We start from the raw sequence: 14,217 nt of genomic DNA, 5'->3' as shown, positions 1-14,217 counted from the left end.
TTAAAATTGATTTAAATTTAAGCATGACGAGGTTCTTATTAACTTCCACAATATCTCTGCGGCTAAGACAGTAATGCTTACAAAGACACCTATTGTATAAATAATCCAAATTGCATAGAGTTCGTCAAATACCAAAGGTCTCAAGAGGCTTTCAGTTGTCAGGGTCATATTTATATATCCTGCTTCCTTGTTTTCGTAGAAAACTCCCTTTTGCCACTTATCAATGAAGCCGCTGGCAGTTAGCCGAAGTATCACTTCATTAAATTCTTCCTTGAATGGGTAGTCCTTTTGGATCATGATACAAATGGGTGTCTGAAATAAGCACATTTTGCTGTTATGAAAGTATCTTTTTGAGTATTGTCTCTCTATCTCATTGAAAATGGCCAAATATTCTGTTCCTATAAAATAACCAAACTTCATATTCACTTTATTGAGATTGCCAGATAGCGGGTCAATAGTTGGTAAGAAACGTTCCAGGACATTATGGCCAAAACCACTTTGAAGGCGGAGAAAATACAGTGTCTGAGGTTTAATCAATATTCGATACTGGGTTCTGAATAGATCCTCGGCAGTGTCGATTTGCGTGCCGGCGACCGATTTGGTGTAGAAGCTGCTCAAGCCGCTTTGATAAAGGCTTGACAGAAGCATAAAGTGGACGACTCCCAGAATATGAATTAGCAGGCGGCCCGCGAGCGGCCCATCTTTGAAATCTATCTGCTGGATGACCATCCGCAAGACCAGGAATAACGTTTCCTGAAATAAGGAACTGAATTTTCTGCCATTCAGGGATTCCGAAACTATCACAAATATGAATAAAACCAATATTCCACTGACAACTAGGATCCAACTTGATTTTTGAAACGGCAACATTAGATAGTATGCTCTGGGAACTTCCTTTTGATACGGGAACATGATACACGATGAATCGAACAATACAGGATATGTCAATTCGTCATTGGTCCCATACCCCATCACCATGACTGACATTATATCGACCTCTCTCCGAGCAAGAGCAGTTCTTAATTCTGTAATGTCACTAAATTTCCGATTATATTCAGAGAAAGTTCCATTTCGCTTTTCAATAAATGTGAGGATGGTTTTTAGAAAGGGACCGCCGTATTGCAAGTTTCCTTTACGATCTACATATTTGATGAAGGATGCTGCGCCCAAATTGAGGATGACCTTGATGGAACTCCTCTCAAAGTTGACTACTTTCTTTGAGAAAACGGAACTAAGCGATCTTGCTGATGTGACCTCTGCAATGCTTATGTCAGGATACGGATTGAACGTGAACGTGTGATTGTTCCAAATGACGAGACTCTTAAACATCCGATGGTACCACAACCAGGTGAACATCTCTTCCAGAATCTCCTCAGAAACATCCTCTATGCAGAAGTTAAAGATGACTTTCGACATAACACTCCCTTTTAGAGTTCCTTTGACAGTTTCCATGATAGTTCCGTTGGTCCAATTTGAGGCAAAAACTAGGGACAAAGTATCTTCGTTGAAATCATCCTTTATAGTCATTCCCTGTGAAGCATCTTTGAGTATAAGTTTCGGAATGGTCCCAATAAGAGGGTTTAAATCCTTCAGAATAATCTGGTCTGTTTCTTCCTCGGCATCATTGAGAAAGTACAAAACTGTCCGGATCTCTTCTGTTCTACTCAGTTCTGTAATAACTTCTTGAAGGTCCATTGAGGAAGTTACGATAATTTTTACAGATATTATCCAGATAATGTTGAAAATAATCTTAGGCCTCTCCATGACTCTACATTTTATTAGATACTACAAAAAGATACAAGTGTGGTCCCTGAACAATCGGCTTTTAACTTGGGCAAAGTAAATCACTGTGAGTAAGGATCTCGTATCACCAAAACTAGGACTGAAAGAATGGAAACTGTAATAGTTAGCCGACCAGATAGTTTTTCAGTTCAGCCATTACCGTAATGAAATTGATATATATATATATATATAGATCTGCCATTTACTGGGCATTTGTTGTGGATTCAAGGTGTCAATTATGAGTATGTTGTATACCCGATTGAGTATAATAAAAAGTGCCCATGAATCAAGTCCTCATATCATTTTCCAATATCTAAGGATAATACTATGTATCTAAATTATTTTGTGAACAGAGAAAAGGCGACCTATACTTGACGATAGGGAGGGAAAAGGGCTGTCAACTGCTGATTTTTGTCCTTGTATAGTTACAGTTTGCTTTGGGTCCTTACTTGTCCAATACGCCCTTTGCAGTTTTTGAGACTCAATGAGTGCATGCGCCGATTTAATCCCACCAGCATGTAATTTCTGAAACCATCTCTTCTTTCACTATCTGCAATCCTCTGGAATTATGGATATTATTGTCAAGGTTAATTGTCTCCTGTTGCCGCAAGCACCTCATACATTGTGCTGATACATTATATGCCTCCCGTACGGAGGTTTCAGATGTCCTATCAGATGCGATTTTTTGTGCGGATAGGGGCGTTCGATGGATGCGTATTTATCTGGGCTTCGTGCAAGGGTATGCTTATGAGAGGACCGGAGTTCAGATGGGAAAAAAATGCCACCCATGCATGAAAATGACTATGCTAAGGATGTATAAAAAGTAAATCAATCATGAAAGAATAGGGGAAGAGAGGGCTATGAAACCCAAGTGTTCACGGTGTTAAGGATTGGACAAACAGGTTCCTAGCCATCGAAATTTAACGGTAGTAGTACTTCCTCGAATTCGACCTTTATGCGCTACAGTTCTCGCTATTCATGATACCCTTCACAGCATGGGAATTCTGGGAAGTCATCATTGTAAGGAAAAACGTCTACCAGCAAATGCAGGATATGATAGGAGGTATCAAGTTGGTCCAAGGAAAAACCTAGGGGAAAAAGGTGTAAAAACATTTAGTGAAAAGATGAGCCAGATGATAATACATGATAATGATGATGATGATAATGAAATTCGATGAGAAAAAATCTGGAAAGATGGCTTCAGAAATGGTAGAATGGTAGGGCGACTCAGCCGAGCAACAAACCTCTGAAAAGCAAAGCCTTTCACTCTCTAGAAAACAGAATCGGCGAAATTTGGCCCTCTGAAGTTAAATATACGAAATTAAAAAATAAAGGCTGACGGACGGTTTCATCCAGGGCAGAGGCAACTCATCAGACGCTGCCTCACCTCTGCCCTGGGAACAGTATGACCGAAAGTGGTGAAACTAGGTCGAAGTGAATTTTTTTGTTGAGGATGATTAACTCAAAACGAGGGGTCCGAGGACCACAAGAGAGGAAGTAAGCTCCTGCCCACGTGCCCCGGTTCGCTCTCAAGTAGATGCGGACTCTCCCCAACAAAAACGTAAGAAAGGACCTTCCTAAGAAAAAAGAAGGATGAGAGGAAGATACGACCAACGCATGAACCAGATGCGTTCCTAAATGGTACGGTTATTGATAGAGTCACTTAGATCATTCTCAATGGCCGACGGAGGCATACAACACTATTATGCTCAGAAGTCACCTACTCCTTAGTAGACAACCCAACTGCTGTTGAAAAAACGAAATTGCAACTTAGTGAGCTGCATTTTTTCGACAAAGTGGAGATACTTAGGGAAAAACCCGGCAGCGACAATCGACAGGAGGCATATAGAAAACTGCGGGAATGCTTAAAAGTGACCATTTGAAAAAGCGTGTCCGGATAGCTGAGTGGTTAGAGCGCAAAGCTGTCGTACAGAATGTCGCGGTTCGAATCTCTCTGATAGCAGTGGAGTTTGTATCGTGATTTAACGTCGGACACCACTCGATTCAGCTGTAAATGAGTACATGAGTCTAATCAGGGTAATAATCTCGGGCGAGCGCAATACTGATCACTTTCCCTTATATCACCATCATTAACGGCGCAACATCCGGTCTAGGCCTCCCTTAATAAGGAACTCCTGACACCCCGGTTTTGCGCCGAGGTCCATCAATTCGATATCCCTAAAAGTTGTCTGGAATCCTGACCTACCCTATCGCTCCATCTCAGGCAGGATCTGCCTCGTCTTCTTTTTCCATCGTTGACATTACCCTTCAAGACTTTCCGGGCTAGATCGTCCTTATCTATATGAATTAAGTGACCCGCTCACCGCGACCTGCGGAGCCGCATTTTGTCCACAACCAGGCGGCTATATAGGCTACGGAACCGTCCATCCTTATGAAGGGGGCTGAAGATTTTTCGGAGGATTCTTCGCTCAAACGCGGCCAAGAATTCACATTTTTTTTTGCTAAAAACTCAGGTTTCCCAGGAATACATAAGGACTGGCAGTAAGAGCTCTGATCTTATGGTGAGACGTTCCGAGCGAATGAGTTTTTGTAAGCTGAAATAGGTTCTGTTGGCTGCCAGCAACCATGCCCGGATTTCATCGTCATAACTGTTATCGGTTGTGATTTTCCTTATTGCTTTGTTTGACCAGTACGATTCGATGTTGTTCGTTGTTTGGCTTTTGGTGCTGACGTTGCCACCATGAACTTCGTCTTGCCTTCATTGATGTGCAGTCCGAGATCTCATGCCGCCTGCTCGATCTGGATAAAGGAAGACTGTAAATCTCGGGTTGTTCTCCCCATAATGTCAATATCGTCACTATATGCCAGTAGTTGGGTGAACTTGAAGAGGATGGTCACTCTCGCATTTACGTCTGCATCACGGATCACTTTCTCCAGGGCCAGGTTAAAGAGGACGCATGATAGGGCATCCCCTTGTCGTAGACCGTTGTTGATGTCGAATGGTCTTGAGAGTGGTCCTGCTGCTTCTATCTGGCCTCGCACATTGGTCAGGGTCAGCCTAGTCAGTCTTATTAATTTCGTCGGGATACCGAATTTTCTCATGGCCCTGTACAGTTTTACTCTGGCTATGCTATCATATTCGGCTTTAAAGTCGATGAATAGATGGTGCAACTGTTGTCCATATTCCAACAGTTTTTCCATCACTTGCCGCAGAGAGAAAATCTGATCTGTTGCTGATTTGCCCGGAGTGAAGCCTTTTTGGTATGGGCCAATGATGTTCTGGGCGTATGGGGCTATCCGGCCTAGCAAGATAGCGGAGAATATAATATAATATATAAATGGTACTCAGCAACGTGATACCTCTATAATTGCTGCACTGTGTGATATCTCCTTTTTTATGTGAGAGACAGATAATGCCTCGTTGCCAATCGCCAGGCATTGATTCGCTGTCCCATACCTTGAGCACAAGTTGATGAACCACTTGGTGTAACTGGTCGCCTCCATATTTAACCAATTCGGCTGTAATTCCATCGGCTCCTGGCGACTTATGATTTTTTAGCCGATGAATTGCACGGACTGTTTCTCCTAAACTTGTTGGTGGCAGTATTTGTCCGTCGTCTTCGGTTGGCGGGACCTCCAACTCGCCGATGTTCTGGTTGTTCAGTAGTTCATCAAAGTACTCAACCCATCGCTCCAATATGCCCATTCTGTTGGAAATCAGATTTCCCTCTTTGTCTCGGCAGGATGAGCATCGAGGTGTATAAGGCTTCATCCTGCTAACTTGTTGGTAAAACTTGCGCGCCTGGTGGGGTTGCTCCCTGTACTTTTCTAGTTCACAGACTTGTTGGTTCTCCCAGGCTTCCTTTTTCCATCTGTGAAGTCGCTTCTCCGCTCGACGGAGTTCGTGATAAGTCTCTGCGCGAGCCCGTGTTCTTTGAGAATGCAACATTACTCGGTATGCGGCATTCTTCCGTTCCGTTGCTAGCTTACATTTATCGTTGAACCAGCCGTTCCGACTCCTTTTGCGGCTGGGGCCAAGTATGTTTGTGGCCGTATTCATGATAACGTTCTTCAGGTGATTGTGAAGATCATTTGTTGATGCTTCATCTCCAGGTCCTCTGTTGACTACGGTTATTGCGGCATCCATTTCCCTCTTGTAGGTGTCGCGGAGGGTTGTGTTGTGGATGGCTTCAGTGTTCACCCTCACCTGATCGTCAGCGGGGATTATAGGTGGTGTTGTTATTCAAGCTCGGAGCACCATGCCAACGAGATAGTGATCCGAGTCTATATTGGCCCCCCTATATGTTCTGACATTCATCAAGGGTGAGAGGTGGCGGCGTTCGATCAACACATGGTCAATTTGGTTGAAAGTGGCCCCGTCTGGAGAGGCCCACGTATGTTTGTGGACCGCTTTCCGCGCAAACCAGGTACTTCCAACAACCATTTCGTGTGACCCTGCTAACTGAATAATCCGCAGTTCGTTATCATTTGTTTTTTTCGTGTAAGCTCCAGGGTTCGTTCTACTGCCTCGTAGAAGGTATCCTTCTTCGACTCTGCAGTCTCCTCTGTAGGGGCGTGAACGTTAACGGCTTATATTTCTAAACTTGCCTCGCAAGCACAGAGTGCATATCCATTCGCTTATGTTTTGAAAGCCGATAACAGCAGGTTTAATTTTTTGGCTGACTAAGAAACCTACTCCGAGCACATGGTTTACTGGATGACCGCTATAATATATGGTGTAGCGGCTCTTCTCCAGGAAACCAGTCCCTGTCTATCGCATCTCTTGTAGCGCTGTTATATCAGCCCTATATTGGGATAGGGTATCGGCTAGCTGCTCATCAGCTTCATCTCTGTACAAGGAGCGTGCGTTCCATGAGAAAATGTGCAAATCGTTAATCCGTTGTCGTTGCCGGGTCCATCGTTTTAAAGTCCATCCTGTCCGAGGCTCCTTTCGTGGCCCCGTAACATAGGTTTTCCGTGTAGGGTTGGCAGCCCTACCCAACCCCCAACCTGGAGAACCAGTTGGTACAGTTTGTCCCGTTTTTAGGCGCGGGAGATTCGCCTTCATCCGCCGTCTGCAGCTTTTCGTTACGAAAGAGCTCCCAGCGGTCACCACGTGGAGGTGGAGATAGGGTTTGGTAGTAGAGCTGTTGGTGTTGTTTCAGCAGGCATTTCCCAGATTTTATGCTCCATCGTGGGTACCAATCCACGTTTCGCCCTGGGACCTATACTACTCTTTGACCACCTATATTATTGTTAAGGTTAATTGTTTCCTGTTACCGCAAGCACCTCATACATTGTGCTGATACATTATATGCCTCCCGTACAGAGTTTTTAGGTGTTCCATCAGCTGCGATTTTTTGTGCGGATAAGGGCGTTCGATGGATGCGTATTTATCTGGTCTTCGTGGAAGGAGATAGGACCGGAGTTCAGGTGGAAAGAAAATGCCACCCATGGATAAAAATCACTATACAAAGGATACGTAAAAAATAAACCAATAATTGAAGAATAGAGGAAGAAGCTTTCGACGGAAGGGGGGGGGGGGCAGAATTCAAGTGTTCACGATGTTAAGGAGTGGGCAAACAGGTTCTTAGCGGTCAAAATTTAACGGCAGTAGTGCTGCGTAGAACTCGACCTTCCGATGACATCCGACATCGAATACCACTCAGACCGACCACCATCCCGAGAAGGAAGACATGGAAAAGCTGAGAAGCAAAAATAAAATGCTCCTCTCCCTCATCGCCCAACAAAAGGAGCAAATTGCCACCCTGAATTGGACGATCAACGATTTGCGCGACACGGTGATGTCGCTGAAATTGACCATATAAGCATCCTTCCCGGACAAAGTATGGGAAGAAGAAACGCCAACCACAAAACCGAAACCATAGACTCCGGCAGCGACAGACTTTCCTCCGTTCGGAACAAAAAAACGCATCACCGACGCACCTTTAGTGCCGGCATCACGCCAGCATCCACCCGTCAGACCTTCAGCTACATCAGTTGTGTCAGCAACTCCACCACCGAGAGGATCCGATAACCAAGTAAGAAGAACCACTCCGCCATCTCAAAATCCCACACCCAACACGGCTAGACCGAAAAAGGTGGTCCACTGGAGCTTTCGAGGAAGACGCATTCCTGGCGGCTTTAGAAGGAGGTTTCGACCCAAAGGGAACGGCGCTGGAAAAAGTGAGCCAGTTATGTCAACGGATAACTGAGGCCTGCGACTCTACAAGGCATCATAGTAGGAAACCAAAATACTGGTGGGATCAAGAAATCGCGCTGTTGAGAGCATGGTGACTGCGAGCGAGGGGGCTTTGCCAAAGGACCAGAGGAAGCCAGAACATCAGCAGTCGGAGAAAGAATACCGTGATCTTCGAAGTAGCCTTAATAAGGCTATACAGGAAAGTAAGCGGAATTGCTACAAGCAGTTGTGCCTTTAAGGAAATACGAACCTGTTGCACGCTGCTTACATAGGTGTAATGAACAAGATTCGTGGACAAAAATCACTCCAAGTGACGTGCCCGCGAATCTTGTTCAAAATAAGCGCAATACTTTTACAACAACAAGAAGAAAGCGGACCTCACCCAATGGTTCAACAAGACTTCTTCACAATGTCCGGGGTGACCGAAGAGGAACTACGGGAAATCTGTAGACGAAATGGGGAGAATAAGGCTCCGAACAAAGCGCCGAAGTTTGCTGCTAAAATAAGGACCACATGGTAAGTACATTTGAATCATGTTTGGTTGGAGGAGTGTTTCCCACTCAGTGGAAGAGGCAGAGGTTGGTTCTGCTACCGAAGCCCCAAAAACCACCTGGCGCGCCCTCTTCATATCGCCCTATCTGTCTTTTAGACACTATGGGGAAAATGTCGGAGAGGGTGATATACAATAGGCTGCTTCCGTTCATCGAGCTAGCTGGTGGTCAGTCGGAGCGGCAGTATGGGCTTCGTAGAGCACGGCCCACGGTTGATGCCATTGCAACGTCGTGGATCTGGCCTGGGAGGCATCGGCCGCTGGTAAGTGCTGTGCGGTGGTAACGCTGGATGTCAGAAATACCTTTAACTCAGCCAACTGGGGTCGAATTAAGGGCACACTGGCTAAACTGGGTGTCCCCCATTACTTTCAAAATCGATCATTAGATACCTGGAGTAATGATCGACGCCAAGTTGAGCTTCAAGGGACTAGGGACCTGGACTATGCTCGCGAAAAGGCACCAAAAGATAGTTCATCTCTAGCAAAATATTGGAGGTCCCAAATTTAGTCGTCGACTGCTTATCGCTGGGGAGGTGAAATCCATCCTGCTATACGCGGCTCCTGTGTGGACGTGCGCACTGGATGACACAGTGAACCAGGGAAGGGTAAGTTCGGGATACTGGCCAATCGCGCTGAGAGTGCGTAGTGCACATAGAACGGTATCAGGTGAGGCAGTGTGTGTCATCGTGGGAATGATTTCGTTGGATCTTCTGGCCAATGAGGCACACTGTCTCTACCGGAGAAGGAGGGTGAATTCGGCCGAAATAACTGCGGGCTTCCTAAAAGCCACTAGCAAGGAGCTATACAGGAGGTGGAGCAATGGTGGGATAATTCCGAAAAGAGCCGCTGGATCCATACACTGATCCCGTGTGTTGAGAGATGGATCGAGCGCAAGCATGGAGAATTAAATTACCACCTAACGTAGTTCCTTACGAGACACGGTGGATACAGGAATTACTTGCATCGCTTCGGATTGGATGAGTTTCAGACTGACCCGAATGCGCCGCTACACGCGAAGACCCGGAGCAATGAAAGAAGGAGGTTAAACGACGCTCTCAACGCAGTTATTAGACCCAAAATTTCATGGAGGAGATGCTGAGGTCCGCAGCAGACTGGAGTGCGATAAGCTGAACAGTAACTGCGATATAGGAGAAACTGAAGGAACTGGAACGAGCTGGGAAAGCGCGATGAACCCGTGACATAGTTGCGCTGGTGTAAACCGGAGCCTTCCTCGCGAAGTAATACTTCACGGTGGTCCTGCGAGGATATGAGCGGAGAAGTGCGAGTGGTTTTAATGGGTGAGGATCTCACACACTGCTGCAACCTGGCACAGCAGCGTCTTTTTAAGATTTCGACCTCAACCCATAACAAAAAAACTAGTGATACTACCCAAGCTTAGCATAGTCATTTTGACCATAAGGCCAGCGGACATTAAGGGTTTTTACTCGGTGATAACATCCTCTGCTGGGCAGCGGCAGTGTAGAGATGCACTGAATAGTTTGCCCGATACTTCCAAAGTCACCCTGCTCTGGGTTCCTCGTTCACAGAAACATAGAGATAGAGAAAGTGACCAGATCCCAGTTCGGAGGACTAGCCAGACGGAGTTTCACTCTTGACAGTCATTTGATGGGGCAGTCTACATCGTCAAGAAAGTCAAGGAGTCCAGGCACAGAAAAACCAAAAGACGAAGTTTCCACAGGACACTGGTGAACCATGCAGCCAGGCTGGGCATACCTTACAATTCGCATTGTCAGTCGGAGCAACCCTCAGGCGCTTCAAAGCTGAGGACTCTAGGTAAACAATGCTCAAAGAGATCTCTGGTGGTAGAGTGGGGTACCTGCTATTCTTCGTATGTGCTAGGTGCTGGCTTATGGAATCTGGCTCGGCCCCCTGCTCTCCTTCCCACAGGAATTACGCTGCGGACCAAGATGTTAAATGAGCTCCTCGGAGGGGGTATTGATACTGACAATTTTCGGATTTGGATCCTTGATTAGTTATCATCCAAAAAAAAAAAAAACGTTTCGGCTCGACTGAGAGTTAAGCAAATTAAGCAAATCTTTCGAATCATCTGATTTCAGAGGAAGTGGAGATAGAGAGATACTAAGCTGGCTTCAATATTATTGTGATACTTAACAGTAGTTACATCGGTCAGGGGAGGATTGTCCTTTCTTTGGATTAATTCTTTATGCGAGAAATGTAATGTATACCAATTCAGACGTAATTAATCGACTGCAATATATTGAAGGCGTCAAGTATTCCGCCACATTCCGCCATAACTTAATTAAATCAGGGAATAATAAAACAAATTAAATCAAGGCACGTGGTCTGTGTGCTAGTATCAGTGTTATATATTCAGTTTGGCTAACACTTCACAGTGAACAGTGAATCGGAAAATACAGCGCATAGAGATACCTTCAATTCCAGTCATATTCAAGAGGAGGACTAATTGGCCAAAAATGAAACTAAATGGATTTTCTTCATTAGCAACATCGCTACTCCTTTTGGAAGTTACCGCAGTATCCGCGTTGAAGCTGGAGGACATCTTAGTTGAACTAAATGAAATACAACAATTCCGGACAATTCTGTACTACTCGGTCCCAGATAACATCAGTCCAATCGTGGATAATATTCCAAAACTTGTCGTGGATCATACCTTTGAAAATGTGTCCCTAAAAAGTCAACTCAGTTCTAACCTGTTGTCACTGGTCTTCATAACACCAGCAAACAAGGAAGCGGTCCTTGAAGCGTTGCGAAGAATCTTGAGGCGGAATTTGTTATCCCCCATTGTTTTCCATTTCATTGCAGATACTTTATCCAAAGATGATTTAGACAAGTTCGTTGCACAGTTACGTGAAGAAAGGATGTTCAACAGTTTAGTGTTGACAAACAATCGCCTGTACACATTCAACCTTTATCCCAGGACTGCCATTAGGGAGGTGACACCAACGGAGTCAATCAGACTGGCTCTGACGGAGAAGTTGTCGAACCTTCATGGAACAGAAGTTAGAGTTGTACGTATCACCGATATATCGACAAGTGTGCAGTACCTGGACAAAGACGGGAACCTTCAATATGGAGGAATATTCATGAAGACCATCCTTGCATTCATCAAAAAATACAATGGGACATTTGTCGACCACATTGCGAACCCTCCAGAATTTAGTTTCATAGAGGATTCCTTGGATAATGGAGAATTTGATATCTTCACAATGATGGGATTGGGTTACGGTGGTGAGGAAGTCATGACGTATCCTTTACCAGTACTTGCAACATGCATTATGACGCCATATCAAAAGGAACTTCCCAGAGTTTTCTATCTCATGTTACCATTTCAAGTGCCCACTTGGATTCTATTGGGCTTTGGAACTTTTATTCTCCTCATCGTTATTTTGATTATTGAAGCTGTTTATGGCAGGACTAGTGGCTCATTGAGGATGTTCCAAAATGCGGTCTTTAAAGTTTGGAGAATAATCACTCAACAGCTGGACTCCGGGCCTGAACTGGAGGTAAATCGATGCATAATCGTAGTACATCTTCTGGCCATTGTCCTGTTTTTGTTAATTTTGAGCCTTTACCAAAGCGGTTTGAGCAGTTTTTACATCAAATCAATTTCCACTAGACAGATCGACACTCCAGAGGATCTCGAGATGAGTAAATATCAAATTTTGGTGAAGCCGAAGACGTTATATTATCTGAATCGCTTCAACACATTCCCTCCGAACATTTTGAAGAAATTCGCCTCTGACGAGGAAACCATCGATACAGATCTAATTCAACTGGACCCAAGATATGGTTATCTACCACGAGCAGAATACGCGGACGTTCTATCTGGATTGGAGCAGTCTTCATTGAGACAGTTTCATTTCAGCAAAATCTGTGCAAGAGCTGAATTGTTCAGCATTATGATTACACGGAACTTACCATTCAGACAGATCCTTTCTGATATGGTCCTTTGGCTTGCGGCCACTGGTATGATGAATAAGTGGGATAAGGATATCTTGTATGAAAGTGGGAAGGCAGGTTGTCTCAAGGTTAACGTAATATTTGAGAGTCCTTTGAGACCATTGAAAGTTGACGAACTGTATGTAGTTTGGATTATTTATGGGTTTGGAATGAGTGCCTGCATTATTGTGTTCCTTGTTGAGAAATGCTGGAAGGGTGTAATCGTTTTGCATGAATAGACTTTTAGGTGAAACCTCACGATTAGACTAATTTAGCCTAAAATTGTTTGATCGTTCAGATGTTAATAAAAGACAAGAAACGATCCTTTTTGTTTTTTATTTTTCGATCGCTATTGTAACACTTGTATCCGTATAGCTGTATGGTTAAAGCACAAGGCTGTCATACCGAAGGTCACGGTCCAAATCTCACTGGTAGCAGTGGGATTTGTATCGTGATTTGACATCGGGTACCAATCGACTCAGTTCAGCGCAATACTGACCACATTGCCTAAGGTCCTGCCAAAAAGATGCCCCCAATGTACTCGTACATTGCCTCCGATAGGGTACTATAATCCTGTTGTGTACCGTTACACAATGAAGTGCTCTAACACACTTCAAGGTCCTGGTCGAATTGGATTGTTGGGCCAACGATTATTATTTCCGAGTTGTCACAATCTCAGCAGATGCCAGATTTTACCTAATGCTAGCACCAAGTGCCAAGTATTTAGGTTCGGACGATCCTACCTATTTAATTTAAAAAGGCGCGCCGGTGGTGGCGGCCAGTGGTAAGTCAATGGCAGAATATGAGGAGAGCTTCCCGCAACATCGAGCACGTATGCAAAATGGTATATTTTGCATGGTTTGAACAGGGCTGTGTGAGAATCCCAGGACATCAAGAAAAGCCGTGAGGGATTTAGGTATAATACCTGTTGCTCACCTCCATGTATTTCCGTTCAATGTTGCTCGTCATGTCAACTAACAGCACGTCAGATTTGTTGTGTGGAATATAACGATTATTAAGAACTTGCCGGTCCCAATACATGCTGTAAGCAGAACTATCCAGCATGGCTTACGACTCATATCGGTAAACCGGCCAGTTTTCCGTGGTCAGCCCATGTTTGAATGCAAGGTTTTGATGGATCACCTTACATACAGCGTTGTGTCTGTTCGTGTATTGCACCGGTGCCATAACAGTACAGCCAGAAATGAGATGGTCCAACGTCTCTAACGCTGAACCACACATTCTGCACTGGTCGTTCTCCACCCGTTCTTTCATGATGAGCTTTTTATAAGCTCGGGTGGCGACCACGCCTTCCTGAATGGCACACATGAACCCCTCCGTCTCAGCAAAGAACTCTCCAGCACACAGCCATCTGTTCGACAAATGCAAATTGACAAATGGCTGCCAAAGACAGTTCACGTGTTAATCATCCATTGCCTTCGACTTCCATTCATCGATCCGCTCTTGGTCCGACTTCACCCCACTCAGAGGATTGAAAGATCGATGTTTCAAATTAAGTGGAGTCAGTCCACAGTCTGCCTTACAGACAGCCACATGCAAGGGACTTGCCTGCTCTTTGCTGTAAAAAAAAGCGCGCAGCGCGTCGATTTGGCGATGATGTTGTGCCGCCACGTCAACCACACCCCTACCCCCGTTGTCACGAAGCAGTTTCATCCGCTCTACGGCACAGTTTGGATGATGCGTTCGGAATTTGGACATAGTTATGATAACGTCGCTGGACGTTTTCCAAATCGGTCCTCGTCGACGGCAATATTCCGAA

At 44.9% G+C, this 14,217-nt stretch overlaps 2 protein-coding genes across 2 annotated transcripts; one reads left to right on the top strand and one right to left on the bottom strand.

Annotated features, from left to right (window-relative positions):
• Nucleotides 1-1,695, bottom strand: LOC119653367. Its single transcript, XM_038057910.1, has one exon. The coding sequence runs from the start codon at nucleotides 1,693-1,695 to the stop codon at nucleotides 1-3; it is 1,695 nt and encodes a 564-aa protein (XP_037913838.1).
• Nucleotides 1,696-10,951: 9,256 nt separating this feature from the next.
• On the top strand, nucleotides 10,952-12,676 carry LOC119653366. The gene has a single exon (XM_038057909.1). It carries the CDS (start codon nucleotides 10,952-10,954, stop codon nucleotides 12,674-12,676), a length of 1,725 nt encoding a protein of 574 aa, XP_037913837.1.
• The last annotated feature ends 1,541 nt before the right edge of the window (nucleotides 12,677-14,217 follow it).

The sequence above is a fragment of the Hermetia illucens genome, chromosome 4 (genome assembly GCF_905115235.1).
Source record: "Hermetia illucens chromosome 4, iHerIll2.2.curated.20191125, whole genome shotgun sequence".
In the NCBI taxonomy this organism is placed as follows: Eukaryota; Metazoa; Arthropoda; class Insecta; order Diptera; family Stratiomyidae; genus Hermetia; species Hermetia illucens.
This window is presented reverse-complemented; position numbering and strand designations above follow the sequence as displayed.